This window comes from Puntigrus tetrazona, chromosome 7 (assembly GCF_018831695.1).
Source record: "Puntigrus tetrazona isolate hp1 chromosome 7, ASM1883169v1, whole genome shotgun sequence".
NCBI lineage: Eukaryota > Metazoa > Chordata > Actinopteri > Cypriniformes > Cyprinidae > Puntigrus > Puntigrus tetrazona.
Genome location: NC_056705.1, coordinates 28291755 through 28308676, shown reverse-complemented (window position 1 = coordinate 28308676; position 16922 = coordinate 28291755). Strand labels below are relative to the sequence as shown.

Here is a 16922-nt window from a genome sequence, read left to right as displayed (position 1 = left end):
TTAATACGAGCTTGATATAATGCTCGAAATGTCCGCTCATACGATGTTTCCTCGTTTCACAGCAGCTGGGAGACCACATGAATGCAAAAGAAGAGGAAACGTGCCCTCGGATGTTTTGTATTGAAATATGTTTTAATTTATTGATGTTTTTACAATATGATCAATAATTCAATTTTGATACACAACTTAATTTCTGAACTTATTTGCAATTTTTTTGTATGTATAGATTACATGGGTCGCTTAATAACGTTGAGGAAATAAACAAATACAATAAAACCCAATTGATTTCAACACGTAGGACGTACTGTGTGTGTTTTCACTTGTGCGTTACATGTTGTAGTTTTTGTACAGCCAATATTTTTTTACAGTAATGTATTGTGTTGAAAAGCCGCAGTATCTGTTGAATAGCGGATGCTGTGTGGCCCGCCGTTGGGGCATGTTGTCACAGAAGGTGAACGGGTTCACGAGTCCGCCCAGGTGGACGTGCTTGTACAACCAGGCGGTAAGGTTTCGCTGACTGTGTCCCGCCATATATAAGTTTGAAGTCCGGTTCCCCTGCGTCCTCCGGCCAGACCAAACGAAACCGGCGCAGCACCGTGACCAGAATGAGGAAGAGCTCCATGCGAGCTAGGTTTTCTCCCAAACACACGCGAGATCCTAGGAAACAAAGCAAATATACATCTGTACAAACACGCTGTCTGTTCTCGGGGTCAAAACGGATGCGATTTCTGCTGATCTCATGCGCTGTTGTGGTCATACTAGTTGTTTAATATATAAACGGCTCGGGGACTTTCACCTAGGGCACTAGGCTATGGATAAATATCCAGTTTTATCATTATAAAAACTGTTTCATGAAGCACGTATAGCATACCTGCAGAGAAAGGCATGAATGCATCAGACTTCATTAACTCCCCCTTATCATTCAAGAAGTTTTGAGGGTTGAATTCATGGGGAAACTTCCACTGACTCTCCTCTCTGAGAGCAGACGACAGATAGGGAATGATAATTGTCCCCTGGAAGAGCACATGTTTTAAAATTAGCAATGCTAATGCTGTTCAGGGGCTGCAATAATCATTTGGTAATGGATGGATGGTTGGTTGCTCTTGGTTACTCTTTGTCTTTTTGTATTTGTGCCAGAGTAACTCTACAACTGTGATGTAAAGAAAGCTGTTAGATCTTAGTGAATGGCACCTTCGGGATGCTGTAGCCCTGGAGCTGAGTGTTGGTTGTGGCGGTGTGAAACATACTAAGAGGAGCAATATCAGCAACACGCTGGCCCTCGTGAATCACTGCTTGAACATAAGGCATGGCATTTCTGTCCTCAAACGTGACATGTTCACGATCACCGAGGACTTCATCAATCTCCTGCTGACATTGTTCTGAAAGTGTATTTAAACAGACACAAGCACATATTAAAAAGGCCAAAAACTAAAAGATGAACATAGAAGAGTATTACTCATGGCGCGTTATCCCATTCCAGAACCTGTACTGTATTTATCAAAGGATCAAAAAGTGTTTTTAGCACAAAAACTTGATAAGAGGGAGGAAAGATAAAGAGGTTCGACGCATCCCTCACCTTGTATATGAGTGTGGGTCATCAGATAGAGCATTAAAGTCCGGAGTGTGCTAGAAGTCGTTTCAGTTCCAGCCGCAAACAGGTCAAACAGCAAAGTGACCATCTGGGAGTCGTCAAATGTGGTGCGTTGATCTGCTCTCTGAATAATAAAGTATATTAAACTCATATTGTGCAGATAAATTCAATAAAAACACGAAGCACTTAAGGGTATATCTCACTTTCTCCATCTCGTCCAGGTAACAGTCGATCAGGTCTCTGGGCTCCCCGGCAACACGTGACTTCTTGTGCTCATCCACAACTTTGAGAATGTGAGTTTTGATTTTCGCAAAATAATAAAAAGCCTTGCAGAAGGGCAGTGGGAAAATCCTCAGCACTGGGGCTATTTCGTAGAGCTGCGATTCAAAATAAATTGCTTAAAAAGTGTAAGATTAAATGTCTGGCGGTCAACATTATATCATTTGTTTTTTGGGAGCAACTGTACTGTAAGTGTAAACAAAAAAGTATAAACTGCAGTACTGTGTAAAAAGCATTTGTAAATAGAGTTTGTGTGAATAGCCTTTAGGGTATTAACAAGGCTGGCATTCATTGTAAATAACCAGTGTCTTTCATTTTCATTGTATTTACCATTGCCCATAGTCCAATGACAATCTTAATGAGTTTTTCGATGTTTGTGATCAGTGTCTGGAAATATTCATCCTTATAATTGAATCGTGACCCAAAAATGATTGAGGCAATGATGTTTGAAACAGCCTGGTGGTACAGATGTTCAGGATCAATTGACTTTCCTGATAGAAATGTAGAAATAAAAAAGATGATTGAATTTGTATATTTTCTGGCATATTTTGTCTATTAAGTCAGTCATAATAATGTCTATTTTTACACATTAGACTAACGTGAACATTGCATGTATAACTATGTTGATATAAAGATTAAAGGTGTATTTACCAGCAGATTCCTCCAAATGTGAACAGATATATTTGACCTCCTCCAGAATCCTCTGCTCCATACTTCTCTTTCCAAGGCCAAAGTTTCTCAGTGCGGTCAGAGCAAAGCGTCGATGTTCCCGCCAACTTTCTCCATAATTTGCCATGATCACCCCTAAACACACAAAGCAATCAGGAAGCCTTGAAGCCTAACAGGGAGAGTTTTCCTTCTGTTCTCTGCAGAGTGAAGTGCACTTATATGGTAGCGGGCTGTATTTTGTTTAAACTGCATTACCTTTGCTGTTTGTTACATGACTGATCATCATGTTTTCTGATCTGCCAGCGAACTCCGCCGCTTGTGTGATCAGTGCCTGTCTGATCATTTTGTGACCTGTCAACACCACTGCCGGCTGGCTACCAATGAACAGCCCGTAGATCGACCCATAGCGCTGAGCAAACTGCAGAAAAACATTCACGTTAAAGACCACAGACTCACCGCAGCATGCTTTTGCTTTCATACAGCATGAATGAAGTCTGATCTACTTTTACCACTTGTTTCCAGTAACCCATTCAATTATTTCAGTGTGAACTTTCATGCCAACATTAATGTATTTTAACGCAGCAGTCTTCAGTCTGACGTGCTTACCTTGTCAAAGTCCGTTAGTGGGTTTGTGTGGTCAAGCTGAAGCAAATTTCCAAAAAACGGAACAGGAGTTGGTCCAGGGGGGAAGTTTTTGGGTCGCCGAATCCTGAGCCTCAAGTACAGAAGAAAGGCTCCGAGACACAACAGAACAAGTGCGGTCAACATGGTTACTGATCTACTGGACGGCCTGAAGCCTGCTATTTAATGCAGACTGAGAACCGATACGCATGCACACAAAACACCTTCTTTAAACTTTGCTGAACTGGAGTTGGACCACACAGACTATTTAGGTGAAAAGGTAAGCTATAATTAACAGTGTGGATGACAAGGTGGTACTTCCACCAGAGGTCAATGTCACCATGCAATCTCGATAAAGTTGTTCATAAAGGTTCATTATGTAAACATGCACTATGACATTGTTCAGGTTTGTGCATCATACCGTAAAACAATCTGAGTTAAACTGGAATTAAGCCAATGTTCAGATTTCTGCACCAGATATTACAAAATGAACAATTCAACAATTTTTAACAATTTTCAGAGTAAGTGTATTTAACAAATGAAGTCAGTGTAGGCCCACTTTGTACATTGGTCAGTTTTGGACTTTACTCTTGGTCTTTGGCTTATCATGGGGAAATGTTACGACCTTCAGCATGAGGACTGTTTTTCTGTTTTGCTTTGTTTTTTTTACCTTAAAAACTGGCAGTGACTTGAAAATATATCTAATCATATATCTTGTGTGTGTGTGTGTTAAGATGTATGCAGTAATTTCAGGAATTAGTTAATTATAAAGGTTTTATAACTCTTAAACCTTTAAAAGCTTACCTCAAAAGCAGTCTTTAGAAAGTAAGAAATCTTTAGATCTCTGGTAAATAATCTCAGAATAATTATGCAAAATATGACAAACATGATAATGACAAACAAGTGTTTTAGGAAAAAACAAAGTCTATTTCTTAACCCTGAGGTGCCTTTAGTACTGTAGTACCCTAAAATACTTTGATATCTTTTAAGCTGTTTTAAATGAAAACTAAAAACCCACTTAAAGTCTAATTCTGTAAAAAAAAAATTGACTCGGCTGATATGAGTGGTTGTAACGTTTTTATTTGCCCTCAATAATCTAAACGTAACACTGTAAAGGCATGTTATTCAGCATGAAAAGCTTTACGTTTGTCGCAGTATCCTGCTCCTGTAAGGACGTTAGGTTGGCGCGAGGTGGCGTCAATTTTATTTTATTTTTATGGACCTGTGACGCATTTTCCAAGCGCCGGAAACGTGCTCCCAAATGCTGATGTGTTATTTTGCTTAGGCGTTATTTGCTATTTGTTTGGTTTTGAAAATTATTCTTGAAATATAATCAGATCCGTCAGTTTTTTAGATGCCTACAGAGAAAGGCGTTGTCAGGTGAAACAGTCGCACAAGCAGGAGAACTCAGGGGAGATGGCGGTAAGAGACATTCTTCACCATTAACACAGAAACATTAATAACGGCGTGACCGTGAAGGTATTGACGTGACAGCTGTGTGTTAGCGAGGTTTTCTGCGTGTCAGCGCTGTCTTGGTAATCAGTATGTCCCTTTTTAGCCGAAAGGAAAAGTTGGAACCAAAGGCAAAAAACAAATCTATGACGAAAACCAGGATACTCTGAAGTTCTACTGCAGGATCGTCCTGGGAGCAAACGTGAGGCGTGCACCTCAGTCTGCCTTTAGAAATGTGCTCGATTTTTAATGGATTTGTTTCTTGTGTTTTTTTCAGGCTATTTATGTAGCAGTCAATCTCCTGCTCTTTTACAACTCCTCTACGTTTTGGACATGGGTGAGAGTCAGAGTATGATGTGAATAAGAGCCTCATCATTTAGGATATGTATATTTTGTGCTTTTACATTCAGTGGTGTGTGTGAGCATGCATATCTACTTGTGGCAAATAGATCAGGAGTTTTTAGTCTTTAGATACCATCGACACCTATAATAATCCGTATGTGAGGAGCCCCCATTCAACTCTAGTTGTATTTTTATTATGTAGCCCCATTTACTGCGGAAAGAAATGTTTTTAGTAATTATATTTATGTGTGTGTCTATATACATATTTATAAATGCATATAGATGCATTTATTTTACACGATTGCAACTGCTTTTCTCTAAACTTTTCTATGGCACTCCTTTGCAGACCTCAGTTTGATCCTTAAAAGATGATAATGTCCAACTCTCCACCTTTATTTAGACGACTGTATATGTGTCTGTTGGGGTTTGTTTTTGGTCAGCCGTGAGATAACACACTTTTGGTGGTGTCTAATCTCTCTCTTTGTCTCCTTCGTACCAGTTCTTTCTGCTGTTCGCAGTGGCGGTCTACATTGGCAGCTACAGATCTATGTCGGCGATGGCCAAACCTGCCTTTGCTGAAGATGGTAGCTTGCTGGACGGAGGGATTGACCTTAATATGGAACAGGGCATGGCAGAGTGGGTTGAATGTAAAATCTGTAAATTGTTTTGTTATTCGTTACTTTCAAGACAACGACTAACACTCCTCATGACTTTTTATATTGACACGCAGACACCTGAAGGATGTGATTCTTCTTACTGCTATTGTTCAGGTCCTCAGCACTCTGTCGTCTTACTTCTGGTACTTCTGGCTCCTGGTGAGACGGCGTGATTGCGCTTATTGCAAAATCTTTAAGGTTTCGAAACCGCATTTGTACTGAAACCGTATTATTTTCATTCTCTTCACACCAGGCACCTGCAAGGGCTTTGCATTTATTGTGGGTGAACTTCCTGGGCCCCTGGTTTTCTGCTGAATCGCAGGCAGCCCCTGAAGAGAACGAGAAGAACGACAAGAAGCAGAGGCGACAAGAAAGACGCCAGATGAAGAGATTCTAGACTTGTCTGTGTTAATTTTTTTTACATGTATTATACAATTACAAAGATCATGCAATCTAAATTATTCTGAGATATTTGATAGGACAGGCTAGTCCAGACAATAGATGGGCATTGTAAAGTGTCTTTGACTTCTCTCAATTGTCATCAGCTGCTCCGTCCTTTTCAGCCCTTCGGTTCCTTTCTCTCACTTTATGTCCAGCTAAAAATGTCTAGCTCAGGTTCGCCTCTTAGCGGGGCTCCACATATATTTTTTTTTATCATAAACTGAGTAAAACACAGAATGCCTTTGCTTACTATAGTGAGTTTTCATATCATTAGTTTCAGTCACTAACAAGTACTTTTCAACAGGTGCAGCTACATGACCCATTGACCTCAACAATTTAGACTGAGGCTGTATGAGCTTCAACATCCACACGACATTTCGTTACAATTCCCCAATTCCCCCTTTGGCCTTTCAGAAAATATTGCTGTGATTGTTCAGTATGGGGAAATGATGTGCTGGTAATAATCTGATGTGGTGTTCTGTCCAAGCTATAGGTGCAGCCTGGTGCTGCCTTGAGAAAATGCAAACCAGATAAAGATAAAAATAATAGATCCTGAGTGGCAATAAAGGACTGTTTTGGTTACACATTTTACCTGTTCAAATGAAACTATACCGTTTTATGAAAAGTGGATGGGTAATTAGCAAGAATAACATTTAATAAGCATGACCTCACAGTATTGACTGGCCCAACATTAATTTAACATTTCAATGGATTAAAGAAATGAGCAAAAGAAGATATAAACTGTGTCTTGACAAGCAGGTTAAAAATGCTTCAGTTGAAATTTATGGAGACACACTGATTATAAATAAACTGTTATAAAAAAGATGAATTGATGCCATTTTGTTTCTCATTACTGATTTATTAGACCCAGTCCTGGATGAATGAAAGGCAGAGGAATTATTTTTTTTTTGAGCTGTGTTCCTGAGAGCAATTCCAACAGGATTCAACTCAAAGTTTGTAAAGAACTAAAATATATTAAATGATTACTATTGAGGGGCACCCAGAATTACGCAAGAAGTCCAAATAGCTCCGGGTGCTGCACATTTTGGATGTATTCTTGAACCTCTGCTAAGTGACTTAAATCATGTGTTAAACGACGGATCTGCAGGATCGAGAACAACTGTACTAATGTTGCTAGAGTTCCACCGCGCATGCGCAAGCTGAAATGCGCGCACTCGGATCTTTTCTCGTCCTAAACTAATCTTTTTCTCATTAGTGGTGATCTGATCTGTCTATCGGCAGACTGCAGCCATGAGAGTCCCCATTTAACCCAGCCTGACCGTCACCAGCACAACGAAGGTAAGAAGGACTGTTGCTAAGCTACCGCTAGTTAGCAACCAATCAGAAACAACATGACAACAGCAAAATTTAAGCGTGTAAAGTGGGTCGATGTTTGTCCGTCGAGTGTGTTATCGTCAACTTTCATCTCATAAATAACGTACGCCAACGATTTTTGGACTTTTAACAGCATCCGAGGACAGATAAGACAATCAGGTAAATGTAGCATATTTGTTTACAGTTCAACTGAGTTCGTTAGCCACGTTGTGAAGCTAACTTTGCGGAAAGTTAACCAGCAAAAAAACGTCTGAGTCTAATCTGTTCCTATGTTTATTAGAGTGGCTTGGTAGTAACGATTTTAGCGGAATTAAAAGGGCTCCAAAATAACGTTAGATGGATTGCTTACAAACTTGTAAATTTCACATAACGTTACAACTGCTAACTTAGCAGCGACCCAAACTCGCGTGGCGTATTGACTTTACCTGGAGACGTGTTGATTTATTTATTCTTGCACCAATTTCGGCCTTTATGTAAGTGCTAAAATGTTGTATGTGTGTATGTGTGTGTGTGTGTGCTCATAACGTAAATGTTAATGTGTTGTGCTAATAAGGTTAGGTTTCAGCGACACGTGAAAGCTCACAGGCTCTACCTGACTGCTCTTTGTCCGTAAACGCCTTGCATTCGACCACCGTTTCGTGATAAACGTAATTTTACGTCGAATAACTACTTTAACTGGTGTTATATGAGCTCTGAAGAGCAATGTTCATTTACTATTGGGGTCAAGAAGCCACCCCTTTTCGATCTTGTTTGTAATAAACTGTTTAGTAACTGAATAACCAATGACGAAGCAGAATCAGAAAGTAAACATTCGTCTGAAACGTGTTTATTCTGTGACTTGCACGTTTAAACCGTTTGTTTCCGATGTTATAAATAAAGTAATAGCAGTATAATTAAATTAACTTTTAAAGTAAAAAAATAAAATATTCGTAATAGCAACGATGATTTAAAATATTTTTTTTGTTAATTAGCCTGTATTTTTTTAATGCATATTGAATGAATGTCAAAATTGTCTAATTCAATAATCTAATTCCCAAAATTATTAAATAAACCAATTAATTGCAATAGGTATTAACTAAATTAAATTGTAAATCGTAGTAACGACATGATATTTGCCCCAAAAGTAAAATTGTTTCACTCCAAAAATAAAAAAAAAAACATTTATTTGGCAAATAAAACCATTAGTGTTCACAAAATATTCAACATAATGTACAATATCTATCTATCTATATATACACGCGCACACACACGCATACACACTATAGGTACAGGCAACTAGGATTAATGTAACTATATTCTAAGGCCCTGTTTACACCTGATTCTTAAGATTGTAAGATGTATTCATGCATTAAGTAATAACAGAATGTGATCTATCCAAAAGCGATCGAAAAGGGACATGTTTCGTTTGTGTGCTGAAGTTTAAAGTGATAGCAAATTTACTTTTTGTCTGTCTTTGAATAAATTCTTTCATTTTAACAGATGGACAGAGAAGATAAAGTAATACGGTCACATCCCTGACATAGGTGTTGGTGAAATGAGCAGAGTGAGCTGACTCAGTCGTACGATCAATGGCTTTCACCAGCACCACTATAACATCATGGAAACTGCGTGAGTACACAGGACAATGATGGAAGTGGTCAGGAACTCCATTTGAAGTCGTGGTAAATGTCGTTGTGTGTGTTTTAGAGGAGATTGTGGCTCACTCCAGCAATGTGTCTTCACTGGTGTTGGGGAAATCGTCTGGCCGTTTGCTGGCCACTGGCGGCGAGGACTGCAGAGTCAATATCTGGGCTGTCAGCAAACCAAACTGCATTATGGTAGAACCCTCTCACTTATGTGTATTTGCGAGAATTAAGTGTCTCAGCTTTTTGATGCCTTGTTTGTCTGTGTTCTGAAGAGTCTGACAGGCCACACCAGCCCCGTGGAGTGCATCCAGTTCAACAGTTCTGAAGAGCGTGTGGTGGCCGGTTCTCAGTCTGGATCTCTTCGGCTTTGGGATTTGGAGGCTGCTAAAAGTAAGTGGTTTGTGCTGCAGCTTTTGCACTTTTAGCGTAAAATCTACTATGAGAAGCCGAGGGATTTCCTTAAAACCAGTAAAGAAAATGTGGAGCTTAAGATGATCTCAATAATCAGGAGAAAGTAATTAGGGTCTGACTTTTTATTATTTATTACGTCCCTAACTGCTGTGTACTTATGTCAAAAATTGTTTAATTCAAAATTAAAAGTGGGTCTTTAAAATACTGTAATCATCCTAAATAAATACAGACTTCATTTAATATAGCATCATAGAATAAAATGCTTTATCTATATACATATACAGAGCTGAGGTTCTGCACACTGAGGGGGAGCCAGGCCAACATTTGATGTAGAGATGATACAGAAAAGCAGATAGTTAAATGAGGTTACTCTCTTTCTGGGATGATTAAATGAACCTGTGTGGTGGAAGAGGTCCCGTAGTGATCCTTCCACTCTGATCCTTGAAGATATACAGGGGCCATCTGACCAGAAACGTCTTCGGAGAAAATTGTTCAGAGTATGTTTATATATTGCTAAATTAATTTCGTTCTGTTTGTTGTTTGTTTGTTTTTTTGTTTTTTATAAAGTTCTGCGCACTTTGATGGGGCACAAAGCCAGCATCTGCAGTCTGGACTTCCACCCCATGGGAGAATACTTGGCGTCTGGCTCTGTGGATAGCAATATTAAGGTGTGTTAATTGCATTTGCCTTGAATGTTGTATTAAGAATTTGATTCTCTCTGATTTTCTGATGTGTAACTTGAAATATCCACCAAAGATAATTTTTATTCATGTGTCTTTATTTTTCTTGTTCAGTTGTGGGACGTGAGAAGGAAAGGATGTGTATTCAGATACAAGGTAAGTGCAACCAAGACTTTTGTGTACGTGTGCGGGTACAATTAGAAGCCAGGCTAATCACCCTTAACACTCAGTTGTGTCTGAACACATGATTAATCTGTGGATTAGTGAGGTGCTCTCCATCTATCTTACTCTACTGTTTTGTGCAATGATCTGTTTTGTGTCCCGTGTTGTAAAATTCGGCTTTTGGTTTATCAACTTTAGCTTTAGAACTGTTGCCTATTCATTTTGTTTAAAAGGCGTTCAACACAAAGTGCCATTTAAAGCAATACGCTCATCTGTTACACGTGCGTGCGGTGATAGCGTTATTTATGTGGTTATGAATGATATGAATGTGTTTCTTGGCAGGGCCACACTCAGGCTGTGCGCTGTCTAGCCTTCAGTCCTGATGGGAAATGGCTTGCTTCAGCCAGTGATGACAGCACAGTAAAGGTGAAAACTCTGCTATCCATCTCCCTTAGTTATCTTGTCTGGATGAATGCTGAATTGTTTTATTTTTAATGCGTATGAATATTTTGTTCCCCATTTAGCTGTGGGATCTGATAGCAGGCAAGATGATCACCGAATTCACATCACACACATCAGCAGTCAATATTGTGCAATTCCACCCCAATGAGTACCTGCTCGCCTCTGGGAGTGCAGATCGGTACTGACTGTTTTTTGTGTGTGTGTGTGTGCGAGCTTGTGTTTGTCCATCTATAAATAATGAGGCTTAAATTAAATGTGTTCAGTGCTGCTTCTGCCCATGTTTCTTATCTCTGGCACCCTCTTAGTGTGTTTTGTATATTTGCTGCAGGACTGTTAAGCTGTGGGACCTGGAGAAATTCAACATGATTGGCTCGTCGGAGGGCGAGACGGGAGTTGTGAGGTGGTTATGTTTTCCTCTCTGGATATTATTATTTTTTTCCTCTGTTTGAACCATAGCTGAATTCTCAGCCCTTTTCTCTTTTTGCAGGAGCATATTGTTTAATCCTGATGGTAGCTGCTTGTACAGCGGCTCTGAGAACACACTGCGAGTGTACGGATGGGAGCCCGACCGCTGCTTTGATGTAGTGCATGTAGGCTGGGGCAGAGTTTCTGACCTGGCCATCAGCAACAACCAAATGGTTTGTACTTCCATACATAATCTTTCTTTTTCATTTTACATCCAGATGTGAGTGGGAGCTGTACTATTTTGTGAACTTGAGTGCCTCCTTGCTTTCTGGGATGATTAGTTGAACCTGCTTGGTGGGAGAGGTCCGTGGTGACCATTTCCACTCTGATCTCTGAAGACATGTGCAGGGGCCATCTGACCGGAAACACTCTCTGAGAAACTCTTTTGAAGGAAAGCTTTAAAAGATGTTTTTAACAGTTTATATCTTTGCTTGCTTGCTTTTTAAATAGATTGCGGTGTCCTACAGTCAAAATAATGTGAGCTGGTACATTGTTGATCTCAATCGAGTGAAGAAGTCAGGATCTGTGATCCAAGGGCTGATTGAGGACAAGCCGATCCCAGCTCCCTCATCTGCAATGGGAACGACACTAAGGAGGAATTATGAACGACCCACTACATCCTGCACTGGACAGGAGTGAGTGTTTTGTTTGTGTGTCTTTGTCTGATGTACGTCACATCCACTCTTATTTTAAACACAGCATAGTGTTAACCACTCTAAAGGTCATTTGCATTTTTTTCCCCCCACATTTGTCATCCATTACAATATAAATGCTTGTTACTGATTTGAAAACACAGAAAGTCTAACCTGATACAAACTTTATTTTTCTCCTTTTTTTTTATTTTTTTTTTTATGATGGACGAAAGTTTCTGGCAGTGTGCCACGATTTGAGGTTGCATTTAATTTTTTTAAAGTGTGTCAAATTTAGACACATTTCAGAGTAATGTTTAAAGAAAAGCTGAAATCTAGATTATTAAAAAAAATCAGTTATCATTCAAAGATTGATTGATTATTTAATCATTAAAAAGGAAATACTTTTACATTGTTAGAAAATATATTTATATTTTATATTTCACTAAAGCTGTTCTTTTAAACTCTATTCAAAGGGTCTGCCAAATTAAGAAAACAAACAAAACATTACAATTGCATCTTTTGTGAGAAAAAGAGACTTCTTTTAAAAGTACTTTTAGAAGTCTTTACTGATCTGAAACTTGAATACTATCTCTATCTTCACATATAACATAGCAAAAAAACAGCTTATGAGTAGGTTTGTCTGATATTTTCAAATGCATTAAAGGATGCTGATCTTCTGTGCTTGTGTAGGATGAAGCAGAGTTCAGAGGCCGATCGCCGGAGTCCAGAAGGAGAGAGGAGAAGTCCCAGCAGTGAGGATGAGAAAGAAGACAAAGAGAGCAGTGCAGAAATCACCAACCCAGAAGATTATAAAGAGATCTTTCAGCCACGCAGTGTCATTTGTGAGTTTTAGATGCACAAAATACAATAGGTTAGGCAATTTTCCCATGCGCCATGGTATATAATCTAGTTCTCTTTTGTTTCTGAGTCATTTCTTTTCTGCTTTTCAATCCTTTTCCAATGCAGCACGTACTCCACCTAAAAGAACTGAACCTTTCCCGGCTCCCCTAGAACACTCTTTCTCTGAGAGCGTGCTAGAAAAACCTGGCCCGGCAGTGAAGATTGTAACTCCAGTAATAGACAGGGTATGTTTTCTATTTCTTAAATGTGTTTTGATTTAAAATCGTAACTGTAGGTTGAGATTTGATGACAGTGTTTTTTCAGGCGGGACAGTTGAAAGGTCCCATAACCTGCTCTACTCCAGTACAACGAGTTGAACCAACTGTGATCGCCGCTGCTCCCCGTCCAGTAGCTGTGGTGACCACATCGGTGACCTCTCCCTCTCGTCCTGTGGTTGCAACCACCAAACCTAAACCTTCTACGGGAATCATCCTCTCAACACGTAACGAGCCAATCGGCCTCAATGCAGGAGACTTCCTTTCTGTGAGTTCAATAGATGTTTAACGTTACCGCGCAGCGCTATTGTTCCCTTAAGATGGTTCACTTTAGTATTATGCTGCATTCATGTCGCGTCTGAATTGCTGCAATTATTAGACAGAGATTCTCGGAGCTGCTGGAGCCGTTCACGTCGTTTTGCTAATTTTCTGTTTCTATGGTAATGTTCATAAATGGATTCGTGTGTTGCTTCGTTGATTAAAAATAGCTAAATACTTCTCCTAATTCGTCTCTTAAAGTACTAAAGAACAAAGTGCGCTAGGTTACTGGGTACAACGGCGCTGAAGAGGTCCTGGGGTAAAAAGGTGTCTGATTTATTATTTTAATCTAAACCTCTAGATGGCACAGAAATGTGGTGTAGCACTTTCCAAAACATACCCTTTTCAAGATGTGTGTGTATATTTGTCTGGTCTTTGACGCAAACGCACGCAGCAATGCAGTTTCTCATTCTGTGCTTACTTTTATATAGTTTTTTTAATTTTACAGATGTTGTAGATTTAAAGTATGAAATGAGAATCACTAAAATGCATATTTTTTTAGACAAAGGTCTGTTTTATGGTTGATTAAAATAACCGTTTTTAAATAACGGAAGAATATGTCTAATTAATTAATACTGGGGCTACAGACACACAGTCTTGGAAATAGCCATCATATCATTATAATAAATATATATAATTAGTTAATTATTAGTCAAAATAAATATAATTAGTTGTTACTGTTTAAATATATATTTAATTATTCTTGGATGTTCTTTAATACTTTCAGAATATTATTGAAATGATTGATTTTGTTTTTTTTTAATATAAACATGTTTCAGCAACAGTATATTTGTTGAACAAAAAAAGTATTTTTCAGAAAACAAATTTTGCTGAAATGATTTAAAACATGCATTACCTTAGACACAAGAACTAGAAATTTGTTTATTTTTAGAAACCCTACTTCAGAGTAGGATCTCCAACAGTTCTATAGAAGTATTTACTCCACGGACATGGAAAACAAAGATAATGAAATTTACCTGTTATCTGCAACATTTTGAAACCGACTTAGATTTAGTTTAGTTAGTAGTTTAATGCTCTTTCAGTTGTGTGAATTGTGCATAAATTCTCTACCAGGGTCCACGGTAGTAACTTAAGGCAGTGGTTGTCAAACCTGTCCACCACATATTTTGTATGTCTCTTTCATAGTCCACACCTAGTTCAAGTCTTACGTATTCTAATGAGCTGATGAGTTGAATTAGGTGTATTAAATAGAAAATATGCTGTGGTTGGGGTTCCCTAGGACAGGTTTGAGAACCACTGCCCTACCATAACTCTTCAAATGCACACATTGGTACCTTTCGTGTACTGTACTGACCGCTTTCGCACCAGTATGTAAAATGCTGAGTGATTCTGAGTAATGTGTATGTTTTAACAGCATGCACGAAACGCCAAAGCTGGCGTGATGGGAGATGAAGAGGCATTAGCACAGATCCGGAAAGGCCATGACACCATGTGCGTAATGCTGACCAGTCGATATAAAAACCTGGACACGGTTCGCTCCGTCTGGGCCAGTGGTGATGTCAAGGTAAGTGCAACAGCACTCAAGCTGATGAGCTTTGATAAATTGTGGGACAGACAGATCGTAATGAGAGCTCTGTTACTGGCTGATGGATACATTTACTGCTACACATCGAAAATGTATTTCTAATGTAATCTAGTAAATGCTGTAATGGGCTGTTATTGAAAGCAGTGTTTGCGTTTCCCTTGGTGTTGCCCAGACCTCCCTGGATTCAGCTGTATCTATGAATGATCTTTCTATTGTTGTGGACATCCTTAACATTATCAACCTCAAACCGTAAGCGTCCAAACACGCATCTCTCACTACTTCTGTCCCACCATCATTTTAGCAGACCTTATTATAAGAGAAGTTCTTCTCTTTCAGATCGCTGTGGAAATTGGACCTCTGCACGTCCATCTTGCCACAGATCGAGGAATTGCTGCAGAGCAAATATGAAAGGTGATTTTATTAATGGTTATGACCTGGCTGTGTCTATAATGATAATCATCAAGAATGTTTTGATTAAGTGTGATGGTTTTAAACACCTTTTTTAAAGGGTGAATTCACCCAAAAATGAAAATTCAGTCATTAATTTCTCAAATAAAACTAACCTATATGCCTCAGAGGAGTTATCACCCACAGTTCAATGGGTTTTTGTAACCATCTTAATGGAGCTTTCAAATCATGGCCACCATGCACCCGCATTATCAAGCTTGGAAGAGCCAGGATATATATATATATATATCTCTCACAGCCTTTTTTGAATGACAAAGACATTTAATAAGAGTAAAATTTGGATGTGTGGGGAAAAAAAATAGATTATCCTATATCCATAGTCTTTGAGAGTAGGTGGAGTGTAAACATGACTGATAAGGCCAACTCGAGCCAACCTTTTGTCGTAAAGCGCAAACAACATAGACATTTTTACTGAACTATTTTATTAAGCTACCTTTAACAATTAAGATATTAAATGAAAGACCATCTATCAACCGCAGAGATCAATTAATGCATTCTTCTTGTTTATTTACAGTTATGTACAGACTGGTTGTATGTCTTTAAAACTGATTCTGAAGCGGTTTTGGCCCTTAATCTCGGACACCTTGACGGCTCCTCCATCAGTAGGAGTGGACATTACTCGAGAGGAGAGGTTAGTTCCTAATGAACACCCATGCTGTGTGTGTGTTTTAAATATAGCTTGATTCTCTGTATTAGTTTTAAAGATTGCTACTTTCATTCGTTGTGCTGCCTGATCTTCTGAGGATCTCAATTTACTCCAATTTAAGTTACATTGCTGGCCATAGGCAGTGTGTGAGATTTAAAATGTTAATGCAAAATGTTGTACTGTTTTTCAGGCATCAGAAATGTAAAGCATGCTATAAGCAGCTGAAGAACCTCAGTAATGTAGTGAAGAACCGGGCAGAGCAGGTTGGACGTCATGGCAGCACTTTCAAAGAGCTACAACTACTCATGGCCCCTTTGGACTACTGACACACACACACACACACACACACACACACTCTCTCATTCCTCAATCTCCAAACATAAAGTTCAGTCAAAGTGTCCATAATGAGGCAAAGTACTGAGCTTAACTTGAATGGACTTTTCACTTAGCACTTAAATGTGTGCTCACACAAGCATTCTTTGGAGTGAAGTATTTATGTAGGCTTCAGGTGGCTGTTTTCCTAGCGGCTGAATTTGGATTGATTTTGTTTTCGGTTTCTTTCGAAATGCACTACTTGTTTTTGTAAACACTTGTCAACAATAAAGGAGAACTTTTTCATACAAAAGAAATTCCCCCGAAATATTTAGTTGTCTAGCAAGTGAGGCTTCATCTATTTTTAATGTATTTGTACGAACACTGAAATAAATGCAACGCGTTCACGTGTGAGCACGTAATGTATTATTAGTAAGAACGTATTATTTGTAAGAGCACAGTGAATTACTAACTCGAATGTATCGGTGCCTTTTTAAAGCAGCCCTTGCATGCTATAGTGAAAAATATGTAAAGGCTTTTCAATTTTGAGATGCTGCAGATATTTGAGGTCATACCTGTAAAACTCTACAGCCTAAGGAAAGCAATCGGATTTAAAGCAAGTTTGCACATAGTTGCATGTATTTTAGAGCCCCCTACACTCGAGGGGGATTACATTATGGTTTTCAAAAAATGT

The 16922-nt window shown here is 38.9% G+C and overlaps 3 protein-coding genes across 5 annotated transcripts; 2 read left to right on the top strand and 1 right to left on the bottom strand.

Moving 5' to 3' along the window:
- Positions 1–113: 113 nt before the first annotated feature.
- LOC122349614 (cytochrome P450 2F2-like) lies at positions 114–3403 on the bottom strand. Its single transcript, XM_043245725.1, has 9 exons — positions 3146–3403; positions 2795–2957; positions 2522–2674; positions 2201–2361; positions 1795–1968; positions 1577–1715; positions 1192–1379; positions 872–1013; positions 114–657 (listed from the first exon to the last, which is right to left on the bottom strand). The coding sequence occupies exons 1-9, from the start codon at positions 3305–3307 to the stop codon at positions 443–445; spliced, it is 1497 nt and encodes a 498-aa protein (XP_043101660.1). The 5' UTR covers positions 3308–3403; the 3' UTR covers positions 114–442.
- A 975-nt stretch (positions 3404–4378) lies between these two features.
- On the top strand, positions 4379–6876 carry tmem208 (transmembrane protein 208). The gene is made up of 6 exons (XM_043245727.1): positions 4379–4582; positions 4719–4814; positions 4890–4949; positions 5454–5590; positions 5685–5769; positions 5864–6876. The coding sequence occupies exons 1-6, from the start codon at positions 4577–4579 to the stop codon at positions 6005–6007; spliced, it is 528 nt and encodes a 175-aa protein (XP_043101662.1). The 5' UTR covers positions 4379–4576; the 3' UTR covers positions 6008–6876.
- On the top strand, positions 6866–16541 carry katnb1 (katanin p80 (WD repeat containing) subunit B 1). Of its 3 annotated transcripts, XM_043245722.1 has the most exons (20): positions 6866–7004; positions 7268–7350; positions 8866–8994; positions 9073–9203; positions 9284–9401; positions 9990–10090; positions 10217–10258; positions 10607–10690; positions 10789–10904; positions 11055–11126; positions 11214–11364; positions 11642–11826; positions 12514–12665; positions 12790–12908; positions 12988–13206; positions 14632–14781; positions 14975–15051; positions 15139–15213; positions 15785–15901; positions 16107–16541. In XM_043245722.1, the coding sequence occupies exons 3-20, from the start codon at positions 8955–8957 to the stop codon at positions 16240–16242; spliced, it is 2085 nt and encodes a 694-aa protein (XP_043101657.1). In that variant the 5' UTR covers positions 6866–7004; positions 7268–7350; positions 8866–8954; the 3' UTR covers positions 16243–16541. The 3 variants fall into 3 exon arrangements, 2 of the variants coding, with proteins under 2 accessions (XP_043101657.1, XP_043101656.1); XM_043245721.1 differs by lacking the exons at positions 6866–7004; positions 7268–7350 and adding an exon at positions 7388–7545; XR_006251472.1 differs by lacking the exons at positions 6866–7004; positions 14975–15051 and having other exon boundaries at positions 7060–7350; positions 16107–16130.
- The last annotated feature ends 381 nt before the right edge of the window (positions 16542–16922 follow it).